At 41.8% G+C, this 27,300-nt stretch overlaps 1 protein-coding gene across 2 annotated transcripts in view; it reads right to left on the bottom strand.

The window, feature by feature from the left end:
- khdrbs3 (KH domain containing, RNA binding, signal transduction associated 3) overlaps nt 1-27,300 on the bottom strand; it is a 121,288-nt gene that overhangs the window by 43,794 nt on the left and 50,194 nt on the right. For both annotated transcript variants that reach the window (XR_002874181.2, XM_004074250.4), the window contains exons 3-5: nt 15,704-15,820; nt 6,839-6,985; nt 4,194-4,333 (exon numbers count right to left, since the gene is read on the bottom strand). Coding sequence is in view for 1 of the 2 variants with exons in the window: in XM_004074250.4 (XP_004074298.1) it covers nt 4,194-4,333; nt 6,839-6,985; nt 15,704-15,820 (404 nt within the window). In the remaining variant the exon portion in view is untranslated. The remainder of the gene's footprint in view (nt 1-4,193; nt 4,334-6,838; nt 6,986-15,703; nt 15,821-27,300) is intronic.

Below are 27,300 nucleotides of genomic sequence, written 5' to 3'. Positions count from 1 at the left end.
AAACGCCTGCGGCTGGAAAAATCACTTCAAGCACACAGATTTGTAATATTCAAGCCACAAAAAAAGAAAATATGGAAGATTGTTGGATTTTTGAAAATAGAAGTGAAGGTAGGAATATGACAAAAAGAAACAGTTTTCATGGAAACAGGAGGAATGGCTCAGGTAAAGCATCTGTTTTTCTACAGCATCCTCACTTCCTGTTCAGCTGTCCTCCAGCTGCTCATCTGCAGAGCCTCAGCTTCCAGGAGAGAAGGATCCGTGCGGAGGACGTCCTGAGTTTGGGACAAAACTCCCGCTTTCTTTCAGAAATGACTTTGACTCTTTTATGCAAAAAAGAGATACTTGTTGTGCTACAAATCCTCCCATCCTCTGAATCCTTCCCACTTCTTTCCAAGAAGCTCCTCTTTGGTCTTCTACTGTTCTCACATGTCCACACTATAAGAACAACCAACCATTCCCACTGACCTGGAAGAGCTGAGCTGATAATCTGTTAGGCGGAGAAACTGACATGTCACAATTTCTTCAGGTGTTTTCTGTTCTCCTAAAGGAAACATTCTAAAGATATTTGACAGAAAAAGCCTAAATAAATGCAACTGCAGTGAACTATGATTCTTTACCTCAAATAATCTGACGGGTCTTTCAGATTAAATCCTGAACAAATTCAAAAGCCTCTTAATGTGTCGGGTCACCATCAGCCTGATGGATATCTGCTGTCTGGGATTTATCCAGAAGGCGCTACATGTTGGTTCCCCGACAGGCTCCTGATTTTCCCGCTTCCTCATCTTTGCTTTAGCTTTCCCTGCAGCTGATAGCTTTCCTGAACCGAAAAGCATCTCTACAGCCTGGTGGCTCAAAACTTTCAGCCTCGTGGATGAACTTTTTTATAAAAAAAAGAAAAAAGTTACTTTATTTTCCATCTGATGTATTTTCTTTCAAGAGAACGTGAAAAAACGAAATGAAATCCAAACATCCAAAATATTCCCACAAAGGAGAACCATTCTGATTCTTAGCGTGTATTCAGACGGGAAATTCGTTTGTTTCAGAGCCGATCTGCTTGATTTGGTTCAGATTGAGATGTGAACCCTGTATTTGGTCTGTTTTCAGAACTCCATCAAGGGGACTTTCCTGATTCGGACCAAAGATTGTAAACAAAACCATGTGACTAAAAGTCTCTTCAGTCATTGGACAGGAATTACGAGGGCGGGGCAAAGCAACTAGAGACAGAAGTTATGGAAGTCCTGCACTTTGCAGTTCATTCAAACTTTATATTTTTCCGACCAACCATAAAGGCCTGTATCAACGTCAGGCTCAACTCTTTTTACTGGCTGGATTTGGTCCGGTGGAGACATGCAGCAGGGCGGTTACTGGCAAGAAGACGACTAAGAACGTATGCTGATAAGTGTTAATGACATTTAGATTGTCGGGGAAAAGTGAGAAGGAAAGTGTATCATGTTAAAAATTCTTCTAATGATCCTGCATTCATCTGACCACGTTTCAATGAGTTGCTGTGTCTCATCGTTGTGGACTTATGGCATTGTTGTTAAGAGGATTCTGTTAAGGATGCCGCTCATTTAGGATGACGTCATAACAGCGCCTGTGGGTCGCACGCCGTGTAACAAGACACAGAAAAGTGTGTTAGAAGAGTTTTCAGCTGTATTAAAATAAATGTTCCAACAAATTAACAGTTGGACTATTTTTCTGTTTAATAACATGACAATCATTGTTTTACATTTGTCCACGGCTCATCTGTTCCTTCATTCTTACTCTGTTTACGTTGAATTAGATTATATTCAGACTGAAGACTCTCAGAGTGAACCGAAGCTCAGTCCGATTGGAGACCCGAGACCACCTCCAAAGATAGGTCCGAGAGCGGTTCCTGGACGCAGGCCAGCGTCCGTTTGGGTGTATTCAGACGGAAAATTTGCTACAGATTATTGGGGGAAATGAACTCTTAAACACCTCTGCGGCTTATACGTACAATTGACCTCGTTTGAGATCTGATTTATTTAATACATTAATAAACATTTCTGTCAATATGCCAGAGTTGGCCAAAGGGCCATTTTTCCTCTGCAGTGGCTGGGTAGATGTTAAAATCACCATAAAAAGATCCAAATAAAATTACATATTTACATAACATTACATACATATATTAAACAATGCATTCAATAAAATTAGCAGTTACCCTAAAAACAAATTGGTGATAAAACAATCCAAAATCAGACAAATTTAAGAACATATGCACATATAAAGGACAAGATAGAAGCGAGGATTGGTGATAGGAGGTTTACTCAGTGTTGACAGCTCTGATTGTCAATGAGCCAATTCTTTAATTGTGTCTTGAATAAATTATATGTATTTTGATTTCTGATAGTTACGGGTGAGAAGTTCCACTCAATAGCAGCTCTAACAGAAAAAGCATTCATTCATTCAATCATCTTCCTCCGTTTTGTCCCTATCGGGGTCACTGGGCTGCTGGAGCCTATCCCGGCCACTTGTGGGCGAAGGCAGGGGACATCCTGGACTGTTCCCCAGTCTGTCCCTGGGCCACAATCACACATCCGTTCAGTCTCACACTCACACCTAGGGCCAATTTAGAGTTGCCAGTTTACCTATGAAGCATGTTTTTGGACGGTGGGAGGAAAAGCAGTCTGACCAAAAATGCTTTTTCTGAAGGGAATGATACAGTCTCCTCTGACTGCCCTCTGCTCTGACTGTCTAACTTGAAAACATGTTTATCATGATTAAGATTTAATATTTTTGTGGATTTGACCACCCTCTACAAATATAACGTAAAAACCGGCTGATTACATACTAAAGAATGGAGTTCTGCTTTGAAAGGTTTGGGTTGTGAACTGAGCTTCCTGCGTCACTCCATCAAACTCCAACAGTAGGGAGCGGCTTGACTGCTGAAAGCCTTTCCAGGCACCGCTCCACATGTCAGGGTTTTGGTGGGAAACGTCAGTTCTCTGCAGAGCCCATCATTACTCCAGGTTAGCGTCTGCTGCTCTGCCTGACTTCCCTGTAAACAGGAAATAAAAATACCTCCATGGAGGCAGCAGAGACACTCCACAAATGGAAGGAAGCTCTGATGGAATAAAAGCACAGCCGCTGCATGGTAGGCTAAATGCGGGGTCCATGTTTTGTCACACAGCAAATGTTCCAGCCAGAGAACATTTTCTCAGCAAGGATCTTCCTCTTCCTCTTCTCAAAATATTTTCAACATTTTTACCCTTTTTGCTTCTTGGAAAATGAAACCTCGCGTTCAAATACAGTATGTCTAAGTTTTCCTTTTATTAGCAAAATCCCATCGTCTTTCATTTTGCGTTTGTGGACCCGGTATGAAAATAAAGAGTGCATCCTGATGTCTGTAGATGACAGCTCCTTAATGACCCCTCCATGCAGAACCCCACCCTTTAGCCTTCATTTTCACAGGCTGGGGGGTGGAGCTAAAGCTCAGGGGTGACGTGGGATTGGAACACAGTTGTGGGCCACCTGCTGCTACACGGCTGATCTGAACCTCGGGTCTGCTCTCTTTAGTGAGCTCCACAGTGAATGGGAGGAAAAGACTGTAGGAGTTCCACACACCATACCATGATGCTCCCTCCACTATCCCTTAAAATTGGCACAAAGCAGACAGGAAGGAATTGGAGAAACAGATTTTTCAGAATAAAAGCCAATGTGCATCAGTGCTGATTAAAATACTAAGAACAGCATTAATGCAGGTGGGCCATATGGATGTCTACAGCAGTGGGCTGATGCTGTGATGACACCCCCCCCCCCCCATTTTGTTTTGTGTTGATAAATGCTCCTATAAACAAAAGGGAAAGATGAAGTTTCTTGGTTTGTAACGGATTGTTCGGTGGCAGACATCCTCAGGATGACCCACTTTAAAGATGTGGCAACAGCAACCTAATTCTGCTGTGCACGTGTTAAACACAGGTCACACGAAGAACAGACGACAACCTGAACGAGAAGAAAGCCTGAGAGCAGAGAGACCGGCTCTTTGTACGGACTGCAGCTGAAGAAAAACCTTCATGACATGACTGACGCTGAGGTCTGAAGACGCCCCACAGGATGAGGGAATCTGTCTCTCTGATAAACTTAGCAAAGGAACAGAAACAAGAAAAAAAACTTTTAGCGTCATCGGACACAAAAAAGCTGCATCAGACGCGTGCAGAAGCGGGGCAGGTTACCTGGGGGGCCCTGGAGCAGGCGTCCCTCTTCCACGCACGGCTGACTTGCCCCTGACCGACGGCACCTTGGCGTCCTCGGAGCCCCCGTTCAGGTACGTGAGCTCCTGCAGCTGGGCCTGCCTGATCTCATCGTTGTAGTCCTGCAGACAGAAGCGTCACGTTCACAAACTCCTCCACTGTATCAAATGACAGGCTTGGTCTGCAGGGCTGCAGCCCAGGGAATATCTGATGAATGTTCGTTACAGGACGGCCGTGTTCCTGAAGCAATATGAAGTCAGATTTGTTGATAAACTGCGTCCATAAAAAGGATTTGTACTTGTCAGAAGAAATTGTCCATCTGCAAAAATGTTTTGTACTTGTAAGAAAAATGTGAGCGTCTGTAAAACTGTTTCATAACAGTAGAAAAAAATGCTTGTCTGTAAAAACGCTTTGTCCATGTGTGAAACGTCACATACTCATGCTAGCATGCGCATTGATCTGAAATGACAAATGTTACAAGTACAATTCTTTTGCTTTTTAAGGAGCCCCCCAGGTACTAGTGGTTAAAAAAAAAAAATCTGCTAAACCGTTGCCCAAGAATTAAACAATTGTGTTTGTATTGTTGCACAATCGTGCGCACGCACACATTGCCAAACACTTATTGCAGGCCGAACTGTTTTGGCCTGCGACTAATGGTGACGTCACAGTATTTGATTGGCTGTCGGTTGGTCTGATGACGTGTGAGATAGTGATTGGTGTCCGGACCGTAGAAAAAAGAATTGTGCATTCCGTTGTTAACAAACACAGCTCTTAAATAAGGCGAGATGATCTTCTAAAGGGACTTTTATTATTGTTATGATTATTATTAAGTGCATGTTCGCTTATAGCTTTTTAAATCCATGCTTTATTCTTGACCGAACTGACCCAGAAGAAGGGTTAGGATAGGCTAATGTGTGCTAACAACATTTAGCCGTGGATAAACTTACACTGGAATGACCATCAGCCTTTATTTTGTCTGGAAACGACTGGTAACACAAATTCACATGATTGTTTACACGTTTTCTCAGGACTGTTCATTCAAAAGCCGCCTCCGCCCGTCCTCTGCTTGGAGATCCAAATGTCCCGGGAGACATGATTTTTCTGAGTCCAGCAGCTCGCTCACACAGAGCAGCTGGACGGAATGCGGTCAGAAGCTTGTGTGTGTGTGCGCGGGCGACACATTATGCGTGCACAACAGTACGAGCACACTTCATTAATCTGTGGGCACAGTTTTTCAGACTTATTTCTTTTACCACTGGCACCTGGGTGGCTCTGTAGACTCTTAACAAAGCAACAATTCAGCAGCTTTTGACTGTCACCCAATCGGTGCGCTGCTTTGACAAGCCTATCAGATGCACGATAGCCATGCCAGAAAAACAACAAAAACAAATTGTTTCTTCATTCAACACAAAAGAGAAAGAGACAAGACAAAATGGAAGAAAATACCTGAAATATGGTGATGGATGTTTTTCATTACAACATCAAAACCAAAGTGTTGACCATCGTTTTAGAAAATTCTGCTGATATCTTCCACCATTGTGTCTTCCTTTGTTTCTCCTTTTCCTGTTGTGGCTTTCATGCATCTGATTGGCTGGTCACCGATTGGGTGACAGTCAAAAGCTGCTGAATTGTTGATTAATGGAGAAGCGAAAGAACTGTACTTGTAACTTGGGTTGTGTCCTTGTAGATTAATACGTGTGCTCACGTGTGGGCATGGCGTTTCACCTTTTTACAGACGCACACATCTCTTGTTACAAGTGCGTAACCTTTTTCTGGACGGACAATACTTTAGCAACAAACTAAACTTCATGGATAAATCCTATCTGGGTCTCAATCACTTTCCTCTGAAGCTGTCGTTTTTTCCACTGAGGTCATTCACAAGCCCCTCCCACACAGGTGAACAGGGTTTGCCACGAGAGCGCGAGTTTGGGATGTGTCTGCATTTAAAGCAGCACAAATAAAGAAACAAAGGTTTTGTTGTGTTTATCTGTCAATCTCTCTCCACTTTCTGTGCAGCCCAAATGTCAAAAATAAAACCCATTTTAATAGAATTTAATAGCCTCAAATATAAAAGGGGTTTATACAAATATGCAACCTTTGTGTTTAAGCGCCAGATAACACTCAGTTTCTGTCTGCTCAGCTGCCGCGCAGGATCAGTTAGAAAAAGATGACAGACTATCTGCTGAATGTTCTTCACAGGACGGCCGTGTTCCTGAAACAGGACTGTGTTTCAGATCTTCCCCTCTTAAATCCTCTCCGGACCTTAATCTGCATTTTCTTCGGATGCTGCTGTTTTTACCACGGAGGTCAAACATGATAATTCCCACACACCCACATGAATATGCATGGGCAAACGAACACTTGCATGCATGGATGTTCACGTGAGTCCAGACATGAAGGTATGTGCACACTCACAAAGACACACACACCTCATCCAAAGGCAGAAAACCGGAGTTCAAAAGAGAAATTGCTCTTTGCTGTTACTGACCGGCTTCACCGTGGAAAATGAGTCGGCCGGGCTAGAGAGCACTTCCAGGAGATTCAGGATGTGACACAGAGAGATACAGGGGGAGATTGCGTGTTGCGTTGTGTGTGCGTGTGTGTGTGTGCAGAGCGAGGGAACATACTGGGATGAGAAATTTCTTGATCTCCTCCAGAGCATGACCCATCCGTGCGTAGGCCTCTGCCGGCGGGGCAAACACCTCGATAAGGACGTGCAAGTCCTCGTTCAGGTGCTGGTACTTTGCCTCGCCGCTCTGCCGCAGCTCCTCCTCCTGATGGAAAGGGGAGAAAGCCGTTTTGTTGCACGGGTCATCCATCTCCGGAAAGAGAATGAGCGAACTGTCACAGCCAGGAATATTTATTGTTTTGTTCTCCAGCAAAGATTTACTGCAGGGAATTTTTCCATAACTGTTAACATAATGAGTTGTGATGTTTCCGTGCTGCAGACTTACAAACCGGCAGACAAAATATTGATGTGCGTAGTAGACTTCTGCAAAGAGGCAGTCCTTAACATCCTTTCAATTGCAGCTGTCACAACTAACTGATGGCTTTTGTCTACACTAAGCTGCCACTCCACACAGCAAATAAAGCTGAGCACACACCTCCACAGTCTTCTCCATCATTGCTGCATCTGAGCTCATGTCTGCAGCTGCGTTAAGTAGGAAAAAGCCAAATAAGCCTCATTTGGAGGATAAAAGAGACTGCAATCTACACTGTTGTGATATTCTTCCCAAAAAGTGTGCAGCCATTTGGAACAAACAGCCAATGATGGAATACCAGTATTTTCTAACATTATTACTCTTTTTTTTAATGGGTGCAATCTAATAATATGTTATATTCCTTCTAGTCACTGTTTCTGTTAGTCATAGCAAAACTAAAGAGATCTTTTCTATTTATTTTGCTACAACATTTAAACCTGACAATAACTTTAGGACATGTGCACCCCATCTCTACCAAATAGCCAGCAATTCATTTCCTAATGTCCCAAGTTTTTCTTCAGGGTTCAGGGATAAAGAAAATCTCAGACTGTAATGCACCAAAGAGACCACAGGGGGCAGTGCCGCAGCAGTGTTGGTTTTCGGATTGTCTTTGTTTGCACATCAGAGGTAAAAGCCCAACTTCCTGTTGTTGTTTTTTTCAGATTATAGTTGAAATAGGAAGCAGTGGATGCAGTTTGATTTCAACAAACAGAAGCGCAACTGTGGAGCTTTTGTTTGTTTGAGCTCCTTCAGAAATAAAAAAACAACAAATTCAGGAAGTTAGGAGCTGGGATCTAGAAATAAGGAAACTATTATAACCGCGTCTAAATCATTTTGCTTTAAACATTTGACAATAGAAAAACTTGATTTAAATAAAAAATAATGTGTTCATTTCAAAGGATGTTATTTCAAAGTTCAATAAATGTTGACTGGCAAGTCAGACTGGCATTCACTGTTTATTTTGGACACAAAACATTACATTTGTGTTCTAAGAATAAGTGCTAATTTGAGATTTTATAAGAATTTAATAAAATGGACCAGCTTCCCATTTTGTTCTAAATGAACTACAATAAGTTAAAAAATGCAAACCATTTGCTTACAATTAACAAAAAAATACTGTTTATTTAATTTAGTTTGAAGCTTAAATGCTTGTTTAGAAGGAAAAGAAAGTTATAGCACTTTTTTGGAAAAAAAAAACACTAAGTACTTTAAAAGGCATAATTAAAAGGGAATACAAATGTAATCAAATGAAATAAATAAAGCATCACAGGTAAAATACAATAAATGTTCAAACAAAAGGCAGTCACAAGCAGAAGTTAGCTAAAAGCACATCTGAATAAAACTTTCAGATTCAGCCACACAGAACTCCTTGTGTCCCCATATGAATATCTTCTGCATATGAGTTCTTATGAAGTAGTAGTTGCTGCATGGACAGATCATTTCACTACTTTCTAGTGATTTTTTCTTCCGATGATTCCTGCTTTTGCTATTTTTAGGCTTCCTTGTTTAGCAGCGTGAAGGAGCGGTCAGAGGATAAATGTGTGCGTAGACGAGTTTCATTCCTGGTGTTCACCACAGTTCTTCCAAACAACATCCAAGTCCAAAGGATGTCTTTACCTTCCAGCATTATGTTTCTCTTCACTGTCTTCAAACACGCTCCTGAAGTTGCTGCTGATTCGTCTGAACACACAGACCCCCCCTCCAGAATCCCGCCGACTTCTGGTGTGAGCAGAGGAAGGCCAGACCGGACCGCTTCCGCTCCACAGAAGCAGGCCAGTATGATGTTACAGATGCAGAGAAATAGGGCAACAAAAGCCTGAAATGTCTTCCAACAAATCACACAAAGGAACCAGCAGGTTCGCTGTCCCAGTTTTCCTATTTTTTAAACAAAAACTGTGGAAAAATCCACTCTGGGGCCTCTCCAGTGGTAGAAACCTCTTCTATCCCGACGCTCCCTTCAACACTATGCAAACCATTGTCTCTGATGTCACTTAATTATAAATAACCTTCTTTTAAGAATGCTTGTAGTATGTTAACGATATGTTAATTTTCCTCATAAATCTGTGCTTTTCCTCTGTGGATAGAAGAGCTGCCGGTGTGGGGAAGAGTGCGAGTGGGAGCAGGGGTGGTGAGGGGGTGGATCTGTTCTCCTGCTCCATTTCATGTGTTTGCTGCTTCCCTTGCATAAGTAAAATGTAAAAAAAACAATCATTACCAAGTCCTCCAAAATAAAAACAGACACATTTTGCATATTTTGTCCTCTGGACCTCCAAAGATGGACTCTGCTAAGTCTCAGAGATTCACATCTCCTCCAGGACGGTTTCATGTGTGCTGACCCTCTCTGCCATGAAAAGAGGAATCCAGGAGTCCTGAAGCAGCAGCACACGCGGCAGGTCGATGAGTCCTCAATATCTGCAAGCCTGTTCAGTCTGCAAGCAGCTCTGTGCTCAGATTCTTCTCTAAAGGGAATGTCGGAACAAACACTGCAAAGATCTGTTATTCTGTCTGCATGACAGGTGATGCATTTACCCAGATAACTGCTCTGTACAGACGTCTTCATCTGCTCTTCTGACAGCCAGAGGAGCTGAACAACATGAAGACGCTCCCCTTTTTCATCACGCCATGCAGGCGTGCAGCCCCATTATGAGCTGGAAGGAGGTGTGACACCTCAGAGCTTCCGCTGTCCAGCCAATGCAGGTCATCCTACCGTACTGTCATCGGAATTCAACCCCTCCGATACATCAACGCTGCTCATGCTCCCATGGTGATCAGACTTCACTTAAAAAAAAGGAAAATATTTAGAATGAAATTCAGGGAAGAATTCAAAGAAATAGATAAAAAGAAAAGACAGTTTGAGAAGGTGACTGAAATGGCTAAGAAAGACATTAGTTCAATTCAACTCGTTTTTTTTAAACACCAAAACGTAGTAAAAACAAATCTCTCAAACTGTGTAAAGCAAAAATCCAACAATGTTCTTTAGGTTTGTTTAATTCTCTTTCAGACCATCATATATGGCACCGGTAACTTAAAGCACAAGAAAAATATTTGTTCCAAACATGTTTAAGGAACAAATTAAAAAAAAAGAAAAAAACATTTACAGATTTTTTTTGCGAGGGTTGGAAAAATCCACACTTAATCACGTGTTAATGAATCTGAATTGCAAAACACGGACGCTGTTAAATCATTCTGCTCTGACAGCAGCAGGAAAACAGCGGTGCCATAACCAGGCGGTCTGACTCCGACAGCTCGCAGCCTCTCTCTCAGGCTCCCTGCATCCACGCTCCTGTCAGCTGCAGATCAAGCTACAACAGGAGCAAATATTTGTGCAATTATATCAGCTCTTGCAGAGTCTCTGCAAAACGTCCTGTAGTCGCTTAAAAAGGAGTTACAGCACATTGTGTGGCTTTACAGCTCATGCAAACATTTTTCCTGACATGTCTTACAGGGTGAAACTGTAAATTGTTTTTTTCCTGCCAGCCAGGTGCTGCCCTAAAGGACAGGAAATGACTCCCAGAATAAACAGGAGTGTTAGAAAACTCAGAGATTCAGAGGCCATTAAAAGTTGACTTCTTTCTTTTTTTGTGAAACAAATCCCATTCCACTTTTATCTGATATGCAAAGGAAAGATGAAAATCCTGAGAAGACGAATATCTTGGCTCTCACCAGTCAGTCCTGAAAGACGCTGATTCAGCTGCTGAACATTGAAAACAACAAAAAAGCTGCAAAAAATCTCGCCTGTCATAAAAAACTGCTGTTCAGCATCTGTTTGGTCTGAATCTTTCCAGAACTACAGTCTGAAGACACGTTGAAGTGAAGCTGAGGAGGCTGGGATTGGTTCTAGCCAACGATGGCGCTGAGTCAGCGCAGGTCCTTGTGTCACGCTATCGGGTCCGACTCACGGGTAATACGTTCCCCATAGAAACTGGTTAAGGAAACCAAACTAGACGTCAACATTGGAACACCACTACAGGGGGCTTGTAGTCAAACTCTCTTTACACCAATGTAAACATAGAAACCTTTTCATGCATGAACCAATTTGGTTCCATGTGTGAATAAAGAACAACAGTTCCAGGGGCCAACACCTTAAATTTCCTTAAATTTTTCATTTAGAATCCCAATCGTGGTAAAAGAAAAAAGAAGGGGGGGTGATCATCAGCTGTGAAATAGCCTTACTGGACGTAACCAAACCACTGTCACACAGCTTTGTCCCATCTATTTGCTAATGCTTCATAAAGACAGAGGTTGAAGCAGACGATGGAGCTACAAGACCTCAATCGTAAACAGCGGTTGGTCCGGTCCATTAAGTAGAGGCCAAAGTAGAGGTTTCAATTATTGGTCCACACATCCATAACTAAATCCCCTTTGTCCCGTTACGTTGCTGGAGCCTGCCCAGCTACTGTTTGGGGTGAAGGCGAATTCACCCTGAACAGCCTGCTAATACATTCTAGAGCTAAACAAAGACAAAAAAATACACTCACATTCACAGCTAAGAGACATTTATTTAGCAATGAACATGTGAAGCCTGTTTTTTGGATCCTGGGAGGAGTTCAATGAGGCCATGGAGAAGGGCCGACCTCAAAGAGATTGCGGTAAACTGTCTGGTATGTCCATAGTCTTCTCCAGGATCTTGGCTCGGTAGGACATGACCGGTAATTTTATCCAGTGAGACATCTAGAAGGCATGAGGAGCAGCGGCTCTACTCCAAGCTCCCTCTGGGTGACCGAGCTCCTCATTCTATCTCTAAGGGGGGCATAGGTGAGTATTGGAACAAAGATCAACCGGTAAGTTGAGAGCTTTGCTTTCTGACTCAATTCCCTTTTTACCAGACCACTTTAGTGAGCAAATGACAGCAGACTATTCACCGACCCACCCATCAACCTCATCGACAAACTATTTTTCTCTGGTTAGGAACAATGGCCTCAAGAGTTAGCAGTGCATTGGAGGTCCTTGGCTCGATTGAGTCAACATGGGTCTCTCCTCTCCAGTACTCTGGACGAGACTTTCCCAGAGAAGCTGAGGAATGTGATTCCCTGGTGGTTTAAACAAACCATTCTGCCCCACTTCTTATAAAGTGAAACCGTCTCCACAGTCCACCAATCCAGCGGTACTGTCCCCGACTGCCACGCAATCACAAGTTGATTTATGAGCCAAGACATCATCAAAGAATCCAGAGACTTGAGGCACTAGGGTGCCTCTGTGGTGCTTTGCCACCACGGAGCTCCCCAACTATCCGTTCTCTGTTTCAAAACGAGATTGCCACAAAACCGTATGTTATCTCATACTGGAACAGCTTTGGATGTAGAATTCAGTGAGAAAAGGTTTGGTCTCTGCCCCAAAAGTATTTCATCACCAATAAAATCAGAGAAATTTCTTTCAAAATTCTTCAGTGAAACACTTTTACCAAATTTAAAAAAGACCTGGACATAATTGGTGATTTCAGCAATGCCTCAATGTACTCCAAGCCACTGCTTCTTCGACAGAAGACGTGTCAGCAGGGATGAGAAGATCTTCACATTTTTCCTTCTATCACCTAACAGTATCCCAAGTCAATGTCAACAGCTCCACACCAAAAACGGTGCCAGCAGGAAACCGTCTCCCTCTCCTGAGGTGCCAGACGGTTTGTCAGGCCGTGTGACAAACTGCAGACACAAAGCTGCAGGTTGAGCTTCCAGAGCTGTACACGTCTTTAGACGCTAAAAATGTAGGAATTTACCTGAAACCAGGTTCTTACACAACCAAGAAAGAGTGGGAATACCTCATATATACATTTTAATGCATCAATTTTCTTTTTTTTTATTTTATCTTGTTGTCTCACAGAAGAAAACCCTCCTAGTATTTGTTATTCAAAAGTTTTTTTTAACTTGAAATGAGGTAACTCTTTTTTTAATATCCACTGTTTACTAACATGCACTTAATGGAGATTTTAGGCTTCACTAAGCAGATATGAAAGTGATCATCCAGAATAATCCAAGGGGGAGGAGAACTTTTAGTCAACTTGGGATGACTAAAGAACTGGAGAACTGTGGATGCAGGCTGTGATGGAGCTCCATGCTCACAACAAAGGAGTGGGCATTGAGTGGTGATGGACACTTTCTCTGCTCCAGCTCTTTCAGCTGACCTGACTGGAGCTCTTGCTTTTACTAAAGTGAGTCTTACTGTGACATAGATCCATTTTTCTCTGCAGCCTGCAGTTTGGTTTTCATGTTCGTCTCCTGGAGGGAAGAAACATTCAGATTTGGGATCATCTTAGTTTGGAGCTTCACACGCTGGTTCAACCAAAGCAGATTCAAAATCACGTGATTCCTTTTCAGCCTCATCCAGCAACAGACGGCCATTATCTGAAAGCGTCGGCTTCATCCCGCAGCAGACGACAGATTCTCATCAGTCTGGACTCTGCAGTGAGCAGAGGTGGACATGAAGCTACAACCACAGCCTTCGGTAACGGGCATCTCAGGCTTCCAGGTTCAAAACTCTCACGTTCAAATGTCACAACAAACGATTTAACGACTGCTATCGAATGCATGTTGACAGTTAAACCAGGTCGAGCTTTGACCAATCAGGGACTTGGATTTGTGACATACGAAGTGCCAACCACTTAAAAATTGATCAAGGAGGAGGAATTAGGAATTGCAGTTTGTGTCCTTTGTACGGCTGCACGATGTGAGGAAAACTCGCGATATGCAATATTAGTGATCAATAGTGCGATATAATTTGCGATACATAAACAAATAGCAAAAAAAAACAAAATATTTCCATTTCACTGCAAAAATTTTAAATAAGAGTCAAAATACCTTAAATGATTGTCCAAACGACCCTCGTCTAATTAGGAGGGCAACATCTAATGTAAAAAGCTCCATCCGATTGGTCAACAACGTAAAGAGCTCTTTCTGATTGGTCAAATGCATAAAGGGATTATTTGATTTATTAAATACTTAAAGCTGCCATAAGATTGTTTTAGCACATTTAAGGTTTACCACTTATTGTGATTTTCACTGACTCTTGCGATATGGATGTTGCACAGCTTGAAATCGGGATAACGATGAATTTGCGATTTATTGTGCAGGCCTAGTCCTGTGACACTAAGTCTTTCATTTATCGGAATAGAGCTGTGAAAGAAAAAGCCTGGAGAAAGATTCATGATATTTACACCGCTTTGACACTTCACACCAAGACTCTTCCAACTGCAGGATGGCAGGTATGCACCGGTATACAGCAGAAAAACCAGAAGAAGAAGTGCACGTCCAATGTGTCCATAGCGTGACACACAGGCTGTCATGTTCTTCCAGCACAGGTCTCTCATATCACGTGTCTTTAACACTAGGACTCACATGCTCACAACGACAGCAGAACCCCATCCTGGAGGAGCTGAATTGGAGGTGGAGTCAGGATAGAGACTAGATCAGCGTCCAAAAACCACACAGTCCATGTGCTGCTTTAAAGACACAATACTCTCTTTTTATCATAAATGAAAAGCAACTGTGACTTTGCTGAGCCTGGTCCATTAGCAGCTTTTTTGGCGCTGCATCAGCCTAACAGTAGAAAAATCTCCGTTTTGCTGCTGTTCTCCTCAGCCACTGTTTACCTGATTCCCATAAACCCTCAGTCTGAGTGGAAAAACTCCACCACAGAGCTGTTCTACAGGAGGGCCCAGGCATCATTTACTGATCACAGCAATCTGAAGTGATGAAAGAATCACCGTCTCTAACAAGTGACCTCTGACTGACTGAGCTGAGGAGATTTATTTCCACTAAATGAGTCCAAAGTCAAAGCCCTTAAAGTGAGCCTCTGAGGACTATCATATCCACAGATTCCCACTCACACTTCCCACTTTTGTTGAAGCCATTTGCAGCCTGAGTGTGAATTTACATGAAAACAAAACCATCAATCCAGATAATGTGTTGTTCTGCGTGTGCCCTGCTCTCCATCTCCTCGCTGCCACAGAGCGCCGGCTTTGAAGGATGTCAGCCGTGTTTGGTGATCCCCAAGATCATTCTCATTTCCATAAACTTTGAAATTTGTTTTCAAGCTCTAACTGTTTTTTGGCAAAGCCTCAAATCAGCCGAGCGTCTCCAGAGCTGTCAGTCAAATTTCCTCTGAGGCACACGGGGTGACCGCAGCCGAGCAGATTAAAGCCAGGAAGCTCTGGGTTTGGTTTCTCCACGATGTGAAGACGAGAGCTTCAAAAATGAACAACTTTAATGATTTTAAGTTTAACTCTAATGAGCAAATTAAGTACATCAATGAAAGCCTAATTAAGATCCTTTCAATGGTTATGAGGATAAAAATGTCCTCAAAGAAAATATAATAAAGAGCTTGACCAGAAAAATGGACCTGATAAGTGAACTAGAAGACATTTCTGAGCCGGCACTTAATGGAGCCAAATGAAAACATTCTTTAACACCAAAAAGGAAAGAAACTTCTGACACCAATAACTGAGAGGAAAAAAGTTCATATCTTTAAAAAAAATACAGCAGCGCAGGTAAAAAATGAAATATCAGACAGCAAGGTTACCTTCTCTTTGTCTCTCATGGATCCTTTTCCCAGGATGGACATCTTTGTGAGGGTGTCCTCCTGCAGCCTCTTTAACGAGTTCCCACGCGGCCCCAGGAGTTTGCCCACAAAGTTAAACTGCAGCAGAAAGAGATGGGGGAGAGCCTCGTCAGTCAGAATCTGCATGAGGCTTTGTCATGTCAGCCTCATGTGACCCGGAGAGGAAAAACCATCCTGTTAGGAGACATCTCCTGCTTTTCATCTGTGGAAACATCCAACAAATGCAGAATCAAATGAAAGCTAGTAATGGGATCTATTCAACAAATAAAAAAAAGAGTGAAGGAAGGAGTGTCCTGTGCTACACTACCCCCCCCCCCCCCCCCCCCCCAGACTCACACATCACAAAGTCCCCAAAATATGTTTTTAACCAAGGAGGGGGAAAAAAAGAACATTTTGAAAAGGTGAGCCATCTTTTAAATCTAATGTAAAACCCATTGTGGAACAGCCAAGCATGTCAGTGGTAGTGTGATGGTATGGGGCTGAACCTGAGAGAATTTTCCTGCCATAAAAAATATCATCAGCTTCAGATTTTCTGGGATTATAGATACTAAAGAAGAGTCCTGGCTCTGTGTACCTTTTTCTTCTTTGTTGCACAAGTTGTCTGCAGACATATATAATTGAGTAATATTGATGGGATTTCTATCGCTGGTAAAAACTTTCTTATAAGTCAACTGGCAGATGACACCACATTATTCTATAAAAACTCCTCACAGGTTCCCAGGGTTCTTCAAGTTATAGAAACATTTTCAAAAGCATCGGGACTTTATCTACACCTAAAGAAATTATTTATTTCCTCTTAAACAATGTGCTCTAACATCCATAAATAGTATAGTAGTCAAAGAAAAAGTCACATATTTGAGATTGCAGATGACTAAAGATAAAAAAAGAGCTTATTAACTATAATCCTATGATTGCAAAAGCACAAAATAAGTTTAACCGCTGGCTGAAAAGAGATCTTTCACTAAAAGTTTGTGCCCTCTTAGCAAAAGCAGAAGGAATTTCCAGACTAGTCTACTTTGCTTCCTCACTATCTCTGGACTGTAAAACTGCAAATAGGATTGATTGGAGACTATTTAATCTCCTTTGGAGAAACAGAATCCACTATGTACCAAAATCAGTAGTAATCAATTCATCAAAAGACGGAGGACTTGACTTTCTTGTCTTTTCCACTCTAAACAATGTCCTCACAATTAAATGGTTAAAAAAACATCTTAAAAAGTGAAACCTCATTTTGGAATTTCATACCAAAATATATATTTGATAAGCTTTGAGGTCTGCCATTTTTTCTATTATATAATTTCAAAACAGGGAAAAATCCTTTAAAACTGTCTAATTTTCATAAGCAGGTTTTGTTAACATGGACTTTGATCTACAAACATCATTTATCTCCTCATCCCTACTATATTTGCAATAATGCAGATATTCTACACAAAAACAAGAGTATTTTTCTTAAAAATTGGTTTGAAAAGAACATTTCTCTTGTGATACAGCTGATGAATCCACAAGGTAACCTGATGTCATATGTTGAGTTTCTGTCCACTTATAGTCTACATGTCTGAGTTTGCATTGGTTACTGGAGCATCCCAGGTGGTGTTAGGCTTCTGCGTAGTAGTTCTCCTTCTAATACTCCATGTTCTCCTCCCAAATTAACAGAATTGTGGTGTGGAAAGAGATGTTTTTCAGCTAGCAGGAATAATCAAAGTATCCGTATGTTGTCTCATACTGGAACAGCTTTGGATGTAGAATTCAGTGGGAAAGGGGTTTGGACCTTGCCCCAAAAGTATTTCATCACCAATAAAATCAGATAAATATCTTTCAAAATTCTTCAGTGAAACACTTTTACCAAATTTAAAAAAGATCTGGACATAAACTGTTCATTTTGTCATTTCTCACCAGAAACTGTGCCTCATCTTTTTTGGTTTTGCTCCTTCACTCAAGTATTTTGGAAAGATTTGATACATTTTATAAGAACTCATCTACAGTATGTGAAGATTATAGATTCTTCTATAAGCATTTCATTTTTGGATAATTTACACAAGGGAGATTTAATGCAGAGAAAACATATGTAGTTAATTTACTTATAATTATGGATAAATACTTTATACAAAAGTGTAAATATGCAAACAAAAACCAGTATTTTATGTAGGAGGAAATGATACAGTATGTAAACAGTATAACATCCTCCACTAACAAAATAGCTGTTAGAACAGTTGAAACAGTCTCTTCTGAAACTTTAACAGATTCCTTTGCCTTTATTTATTTATTTTTTAATTTAATTAATTTAATTTTTTTTTTTTTTTTGCTTAACCTGTTTTAAATTGTTTTTCTTATGTTTTTTTTTTAATTTTTGTTCATTTTCCTGGCGAACGTGAAAATTGTCTTTTGCATGATTGAATGAATGAAAGATTTCACACTAGTTGGTTTAAAGGCATAGGTATGCGTTCGTGAACACTATCTGTTTTGTGTGCATGTTGACATGTGGACATTTTTGCAGCTAGCAGGTGTGTTGATAATATTTGAGTGTGTGTGAACAGGCCCCGCCCTTTTTGTACTACATTTGAACTGTACCGTAATGATAAACAACCAGTAAACCTGTCTGCTCTATGCTGCTTCATGGTCTTACCCCCCTTCCCCTCCTATTATCACCCTCCTACCCCCCCCTCTCTCTAACGTCCCTCTCTCTTCTTCCCCTCTTTCCTTTTCCGTCCGGTCCAACACCAAAGATTTTCAGACATGATTGAAATTAATAAAGTTTGGCCTCAATTACAAAAGGGGTTTATTCAGACATACCTTTGGTTTGTCTGAAGATTAATAACCCCTCTTGTTAAAATAAAATATGTCCAACACAAGAGGCCCTCAGCTCTCATCTGTTTGCCTAGCTGTTGGACAGGAAAAGTTTAAAAAAAAAAAAAAAAAAAATATTGTCTTTTGCACCCACTGTGGAGTTTTGTATTTGGTATTTCGTATGTGCAATACTTGTTAATAGAATAAAAAAAGAGCCAGAAGAAAGAGGTTTTTAGTGTCATGTCAGGTTTGCACGGCTGAATTCTTCCATGCATCCTTCTTCTAAATTTACTCAATGGTTTTCCCGGATCTGGGTTGCTGGAGCCTATCCTATGTTGGGTGAAACAGGGTTAGCCACAAAGACATAAAGGCCATGTCATACAGCCATTACATACATTTTGCGCATGTTGTACGGATGAAAATTAGCATATATGAATATACATGGAATAAGTGAAAAAGGTTGTGGTTCTTTTCTCAGATGAATCACAAATGAACCACATTAAAACCACCAAAGAAGAACAAAAGAAGAACACGTAAATCAAGGTAAATCATGAACCGTGCGTGATTATTGCGCTGTTTATATGCAATGCATTACTCGATTACATAGTTTGAATGTGACATGTGTGCTTCATAGGCAATCTGAATGTTATACATGGGTGGTTCATGTGTGAAATGTCCTTTAGACATACCGGTATGTGGAACGGTCTTGGAAAGCAACAAATATGCGTATGCAGCTCACAATAATCCCACACAAGATTTATGTCAATAATTGCATATTAACAACGTAAATATGCATAAACTTTTTAATTCCCAAGCGACCAAAAAGGTTGAACAGCTCAAAACTGAATTGACGTTGACAAAATCAAAAGATCCGTCGGCCGAAACCCTAAACGGACATCTATGCACATCGACGAGCGCAAGAAACACTTATGATTGACGCATATCACACATGTATCACGAAATACAGAAATTAACGTGTGCAAAATTAACGTAGCGGCTGTGTGACACGGCCTTAAGGAACAACTTACTGAACCTATGAAGAACGTTTTTGGACTGTGGGAGGAAGCCTAAGAAAACCCACACAAGAACGTGCAAACTCCACACAGAGAAGACCAGTTTGGGATTTGGACCTCTAGTACCTAGTACAGGGACATTTCTCTTTCAGGTGAGGCGTGCCAACCACTACACCACCATGCAGCCCAACTAAAATGTTCCTTTAAATGTAAAATCAGACGTCTATCATATCTGTATGGTCAGTTTTCCAGGAAAAACTCAGACCACTTATAACTTCTGAAATCAACCACTCAAAAGTCATAATTTTGAAATTCATAAAAATGAAACAACGTTTAGGACTTTTCACTGTGAATTTGATTAAACCTGTTAAACCATTTTCAGCCATAAATCCGTCATTTCAGTCAGACAACTCATGCAGTAAAGAAAATGTATTCCATATGTCTTTTAGTTTGGCATAAGGATCCGATCAGATACATAAAACAAATATCTCCACAGAAAACTTTGGGTATTAAACTACCCCTAACGGGGCTAACAGGTGGAAGCCGGGGAGGAGGGTGGGGTGACGAACGCAGAGCTCGCGGAAATGGAGAAGAGGGATTGGACCGCACACCTGGAACTTCAGTAGGACGCTGAACAGGTGATTAGACTGAACCGCCCGCGGGGAGGAGTAACCAGGTAAACGCACTGCTAGAGTTGTCTGCCTGAAATACTCCCAGGGTCGTTCATTTCTTTTTATTGTTGATACAATTATTTCTGTTTATGGCTTTTTTTTAGGAATTTAAAGCCATTTTAATTATCAAAAATAATTTGAAAAAGGCAGTTTGGCTGTTTAAACTATGTAGAACTATGGCTTTGTCAGTCTTTGGATCAGTATTTTCTGTGGCCACATTAAGGTGATGGCGGATCCATTCCTACTGTTGACATCCTTTCATGTCATTTCATTTGTGAGATCAATGCTTCCCCCCTGGAGGCTTGAATATATATTTTAATAATGATTTGTTTTTATGTTCAAACATTAAACTCCACCGTTTCAACCTCCCCCCTCTCTCACACACACACGCGCGCACCCACACACACACACACTAAACTGGCTTTGTTTTCATAGTGTTTCCGTAGACCCGTGGGGGGGCCGCTCTTCCTCCTCCGTCTGCCTCGTCAGTGAGTGAGCTGCTTTTTGCTGGGTTTCAATCCTGAACTCTGACCTTTTCCTTGGCGCTTCTTCAGCGTTTGGACGTCCAGCCCATCTGTGACCGGACGTCATCAAAAGTACCCCCCCACCTCCAACCCCCAGCTCTGCTCCCATCTAAAGTAAATCCTTCCTGCTACTTGCAGCCCTGCATTAGCAAGCCGGAAAAGTTATGACCTCAGATATATGAATATGTAAGGCGCGTCGCTGTGGACTTTAATGTTTTAATATTTCAGTTCCAACCGTGTCATTTGCTCTTATTTTAACCTCCTGAAAAAGTGCTGCATCAGGAAAAGTCCTCTGAACTTAAAATGTCTTTCTTCTCATGTTTGACTTTTTCAAAAGGACAACAGGAAATGTGCTGACTTTACTGATGCAGCCATCAGCTCCACCTGGAGACGGCCTTGATCACTGAGCTGTGCTGGCGCTCAAACAATGATCCTCCTCTTCACACAGATGACTGAGCGTTTGTACTGCGCTCGTGCAGCCGCTCCACCCTCCTGACAGGCGGCGTGTCCAACACCATGTCCTGCATGTTTGCAGAGGAATCTCAGTCTGGTTTCACAGCAAACAATGGCTGAAAACTGCCTGGACAAGCAGAAAAGCTTGTTTTATGCTGGAGAACAGAGCATTTACATTCTGCATACGAGCATATAGGCTTTACGACCTCGAGAAGACAAGCACGGGCGGTTTTACGGGAGACAAAAACGCTGTGACGCACATTTCAGTCTGATATGCAAAGATTTCTGAAAGCATTTCACAAGAGAGGAACATGCGACCACAGATGACACGTGTGAAAATGAAATGGAAGAAGTTCCCTCAAACTCCTGAACTCATCATGACATGGAGCCAAATCCAGCACCAGTGGATTTATTAGCATCAAGCTAAAGACAAACCCTTCCTGATTGTTTATCCTTTACATTGGGAAGCTGCAGAGCTGTCACAATGGTGTTTGAAATGAGCAGGTTAGTGCAAAACCTGCAGGAAAGACACGTTTAGTGCAAAACATCTGCAGACTCTGATGCTGATTAAAGGAATACGTCGATAAAGATTTCAACCTGTTAGCATGAGGCTAGAAAACAAAGTTTCCTGGATTCATTTCTGAAGATGAAGTTTAATAGGAAGATGTCAGAGGTGGAGAAAATCTGACAGAGCTCTGGAGGAGATCACCAAGGCAGAGCAAAAAGAGGGAGAGGAAGAACAACGCCAGCGAAAGCTGATGAAGCATACAGAGTCATCAGATCAGATCAGACCAGGACTCAGTAAAACCACCTGAAACACATGTGGGATGTCCGTCAGAGACATAGAAATCACCGCCAGCTCCACAGAGAAAGTGGGTGTGTGTGTTAGCCTGGGGGCGGAGCTGGCAGCTCAGACTCCTCCTGGAAGGGGCTGTTCTTCGCTTTGTGACATCACAATGTGGGGACCCAATGGTTTCCGTGGATTGGGAGGGGCTTGTGCCCAGAGCGCAGGTTTGTAGAGGAGTACTCAGAAATGTGTGAACGGATCAAAATATCTCTTTGTGGTTGTTTATAGTGAGGAATGGCGTACACTTGTGTTTTCTACATTCCTCGAGGGTCCTAGGCGCTTTACAGTCACAGTCCCATTCACATACTGATGGCGGTTCCGCTGCTGAACACTGGCGCCAACCTTCCAGAGGCAAGGAGGGGTTCAGTGTCCTGCCTAAGGACAATTTGACATTGGGGTGGGCAAGGCAGGAATCGCACCAGCAATCTTTTGATCACAGGTCGACCACCTTATGGCCGCATGGCAATGGCTCAGGCAGGTCATTTAATGATTGACGGGTCAACAGGTTCAATCCCCACTCCCCCTAGTCAACGTTTGTTGTGTCCTTGCGCAAGACACTTCACCCTCCTTGCCTCTAAGTTGCACACAAAACTTTCTAAGTTGCAAGTGAAAATATTAAATATTTGCTTTTCAATAATTTTTTATTATGCTCAGATTTTTTTGTTTTGCTTTCAATTTTCTTGTTTTGCTTTCAAAAACTTTTTTTTTTGCTTTCAAAAACGTTTTTTGTGTTTGCAAAACACGTTTTCACATGCGTTGTGTCAAATCTTGTTTTTGTCTTATCTTTGACCACTTTGAGCGCGACTTAGCGTGATATGACTGCCACTATTGCCAAAGAAGAAAACGTTTTCGCATGCGTTGTGTGTCATCTCAACTTTTTTCTATCTTTGATTTTGCTGACATTGGTTTCAGTTTAGCGTGACAAAGCTGCCATCAAACAGCTGCTGATTGGTCCAGATTCTAACCAATTAAATCGCCTCATTTATCTAACATGGTGTCTGCTGCCGAGGCTCAGAAACCAAACCAGTTCTCTTTACCATCAATTTTGTCCCTTTGGAAGAAGACATTTTCATTGTTATCATTTTAACAATAATTCATACTTTCTTTCTTTTTTTATCATTGGTTAATTTTTATGAAGTAAGATTTGATTTATGGCTGAGGATCTCCAGAAACTGTAAAGTTGATCTGCTGACATTAAATCAAGCTCTGTGTGAGATCTGTGAATCCTGCAGAGCAAATTATTGGTAAAAAGTGTGATTTTCCTTAAGGTCTGTTTGTTAAAACAAAACAATAAAAAATTTAAAGCACATATTAATTTATGCTGCACACGTGTTTGGGATCAGATGAACAGCAATAATAAGCAAAAGAATGATGGCTCACCAAAGGAACCTCAATATATTTAATAGAAGAAGCAATTTTAACTTTTATGTTCATTTTCACAGACAGTGTCTCATGTTTTAGAACTCGTGAGCGTTTGTCCAAAGTTTAAAAAAATGAGTCATAAAAAATGATATTTTCTCTTAATATTTCAACATTTATTGATTAAAATAAAACAATAGTTCAGATACAAATCTTAACTTCCGGCTGGAAGGAGTTGGAGCTCGGATATTTTTTTTTCTTCTGCAGACATTTTAAACACGTTGGTCTCTACACTGAGATAAATAAATACTAAACCCTGTATTATTTTAGCTGCTTTGCTGCTCCTTCTGGGTTTTACTCTAAAAGAAACGGGCCAGAATGGTTGAAAACGGCAGAACCCCATTCAAACAGAACCAATAATTGTGAGCGCTTTGAGTATCTGGACAAGCGCAGATAAATCGAATCCTTTATTATTATTAAAAAATGCTAATTGTCAATGTTGGTTTGTTTTGCAGTTGTGGAGGTTTCTTTAAAACAGAAAAAAAGTTATATTTAGTTTTTCAGTTAAATTAGTTACATTTTTTGAATATCCAGAAAAAACAGGTGCTGCCTCCCGTTTGTCAGTGTGATCAGGGGTTCACTAACACGTCTGGACGGTTCTGTCAGACCGCTCTGACTGAGTGTAATCGTTTCCAAATGAAACGCCACATGCGGACGGCGTGCGTCACAGGTCCTGATCAGATCTGCGTCACCTCACTAACCCTCTACAGAGACCTGAATCAGAGGAAACGTCTTCTGAGGAGCTAAAGTTGAAAGCGTCCATTGTTCCTCTTGTGAATGTCGAACATTTCCAAACCCAACACCGTCATTTTCCTGTTCTCCTGACCTGATGCCGAGCAGGAGAACCAAAGACTCGCGCCAGCAGGGGAGCCAAATGATTTATGATCTGCTCCACGATGGGGAGTTTGCTGCTGAGCTGCATAAACCAGGTCTGTGCCGAACATCGCAGCTAGTTACCAGCTATGCTGACCTAAATGGGGAAATGTTAGCCACGCGTGCGCTCGTCAGCTGTGCACGTGAAACTCGGAGCCATGCAGGAATGAAAGGAAAACATTTTTAAGTTTCATTCTCATTTCTAACACAAAAACAAAACCCTTTTCTGTCAAAGGTCAAATGAAAACACATGAGAGGACTTTAAGACCCACTCCAAAAAAAAACTGAGGTTTTGGTGTTTTTAGCATTTTTTGATGATGATGGAGGACATAGATAAAAAAAATTCAGATGAGTATTTCTTCATTGAAATCATTTGTGAGTAAGGAGCAGAGAAAAAAAAATGCGAAATAGATGCATCTGAGCTGGAATCTGGATCCAAACTGTACAGCTGGAAAGCTAATGAACCCTTGCTGCTCTGCAGATACTATGTCCAAGAACAAGACAGGATATGAGCATTTTGGAACAAACAACATGATCATTTTTAAATGGGGACTGGGAGCTATTTTAGAATAAATCAGAAGATATTCCAATGAAGGAAGGAGCTGTGATGTTGGGAGTTTGTCAGAAGAGCAGAGACTCAACGCGAGTCCACAGATCCTGAAAAAAGACGAGGAACATTTTTCACTCCACACCATCATAAAAAAGCTCAGAACAACAAGTTGAAGAATTATGAGGATTTGAACTGACAGTCCGCTGAAATATTCAGATAAAATTCAACAACTGAACTATGAGAGGAGGAGGAAGAAACTCCAGCTTCTGATGCAGATGAGCTCATGTTAGCCCAGCGTTACGCAGCCATGGCAACAACTTCAGATAGTCCACCCGTTTAACTGGTAATTTACTGACTAGTTGTAATGGTATTTGCTAGGAGCTAGTTTCAGAGTAGTAAAAGATAATGCTTCACATTTGTTTGATTATTGCCTGTAAATGTCAGCGAGAAGTCTGACACCTCAACCATCAGCAGCCACCTTCTGCCAGAGCCTTTTCATTCGCGCACGGTTCTTCCAAACAAACCTCGGTAATCCCTGCCGTTTATCAGATATCAGCATCTACTCTGATTGATGCTTTGGTTTTTGCTAATGCCTCAGTTATCAAGGGGGATTATGTGATTACAGGAGCTGCCAGCGACTCTGCCATGAGGCTGCAAGAGAGGATTTCCAAAGAAAAACCGATGTGTGTAATCACAGGTTGGAACCTGCTGCTGTTAGTTTAAGGAGAAGTGTATGGAAACGTAAATACAGCACACAAACACCGCCTGAATGCACACCAGCAAGCATGTTCATTAAAAAGAAAAGAGTCACGTGAAGAAAGGAGGCGTGATGTATGGGGAAGAGGGGAACATCTGACTTCTTCTCATCATTTGCTGAAAGGATGGCGTGTTCACGGAGAGCCAGCGCGGCGTAATTGTGCTGAGGACAGCAGGACAGGAACAACAGCAGAGGGATAAATCACCACTCCCAGTGCAGAGAAAGCCACAGCCCAAACTGGAAATGAACCAGTGGGACTCCCCTCGCCTTGCTAATGACCTGCAGCGCTTTCGGCCAGAAGCTGCTCTCCGGGTGACGCCCAGATATCCTGCAAAAGTGCAGACCGTCCCTAACATGAGTGCATGGCGGCGGGAAATGGTGTTGGACTTTGGTACAAAGCAGGATTTCTCCATGACTTTTACTGCAGATGAGGCGGCACACACAAACACCGTCATCCGTCAAGGTAAAGTCTAAAGATACATCAGTAAAATCATTAGGCCCAGCTCTCTTTGTCAGAGCCAGCAGCCTGGAACCAGCCACATGCTGCCCTTGCCTGCTTCATTTTGATAAAAAGCCATGTTTCCAGGCGATGGATTTAACTCCTTCTAAACGGCTGTTCGGGAGACGTCTGAGCCGCTTCAGCGCCAGAAGCCAAAGGTGACGCTCACAGCTCAGGAGAGAACCCACTCAAGTCAGACCCATCACTCCTGCCATTGCTACCTGTCAGACAGAACAAATTGAATTTGTCTTCCTTCAGTGGCTTGTTGGAGCTCTAAACAGCATCTTAGTGGCTCCACTTATCAAAGCTGTCGACACAAACCAAGGAGACTGTGATCCCACCTGCACGGCCATGTTTGTTTAGGCTCCAGCCCCGGAGGAGTCTGGGAACTGAGACTCCGCCCCCAACTTTTCACAGTTTTTATGAAAATCTCTGGTGAGTGACTTCCTCTTTCACAGTTCAATTCTATCTAGAACTGTGGCCTTAAAAATATATTCACATCTTTTTATATTTACATTTTAATATGTACCTTTGGAAAATGATTCATTAGGTTTTTTTAATTTCATTTTTTATTTCTGGTACATTTGGTGACAATTGTCAGACAGAAATGATGATAGGCTGGCTTTGCAAATGATTGGAAACAGAACTGCATTTTTATGACCTGATGTTTTAGATTTAATTGAAAAATAGAAACGGGAAAGTCTGACCGTTTTCAGAGGCCTGTCATGATAGATGTGCCAGCAGAAAACATGAAAATATTGTCCCACATTGGATGAAGGATAAATGCTCATTGATGATGGACTCATCGATGGAATCATCTATGATCTCTTCAAACAAATGAATGGCTGAACGGCTGGCTAGCCAATGAGGTAACAGCTCATCAACAGTTTTGATCCTCTTCCAACTCCTGTGTCATAGCGCTGGTGAGCACTAGATGGCACTACAGGCTCTCTTGTTGTAGCTGTAGCTGCAGTGACAGGTTAAAGTGGTAGATATGCGAACTTTGAATTGTGTTTGTTCAGTGCACATCTGAGATGTATCAGTGCGCTACACAACAGACCTAAAACTGAACTAAATAAATTCATTATAATCCCACATAGTCCAGATCGTTCTGAAACAGCCGGATTATAACCTACAGGAGTAAGCAACAGATTTCCTGTAATCCAGC

This window comes from Oryzias latipes, chromosome 11 (genome assembly GCF_053564925.1).
Source record: "Oryzias latipes strain Hd-rR chromosome 11, Olatipes_Hd-rR_3.1".
Taxonomy (NCBI): Eukaryota; Metazoa; Chordata; class Actinopteri; order Beloniformes; family Adrianichthyidae; genus Oryzias; species Oryzias latipes.
This window is presented reverse-complemented; position numbering and strand designations above follow the sequence as displayed.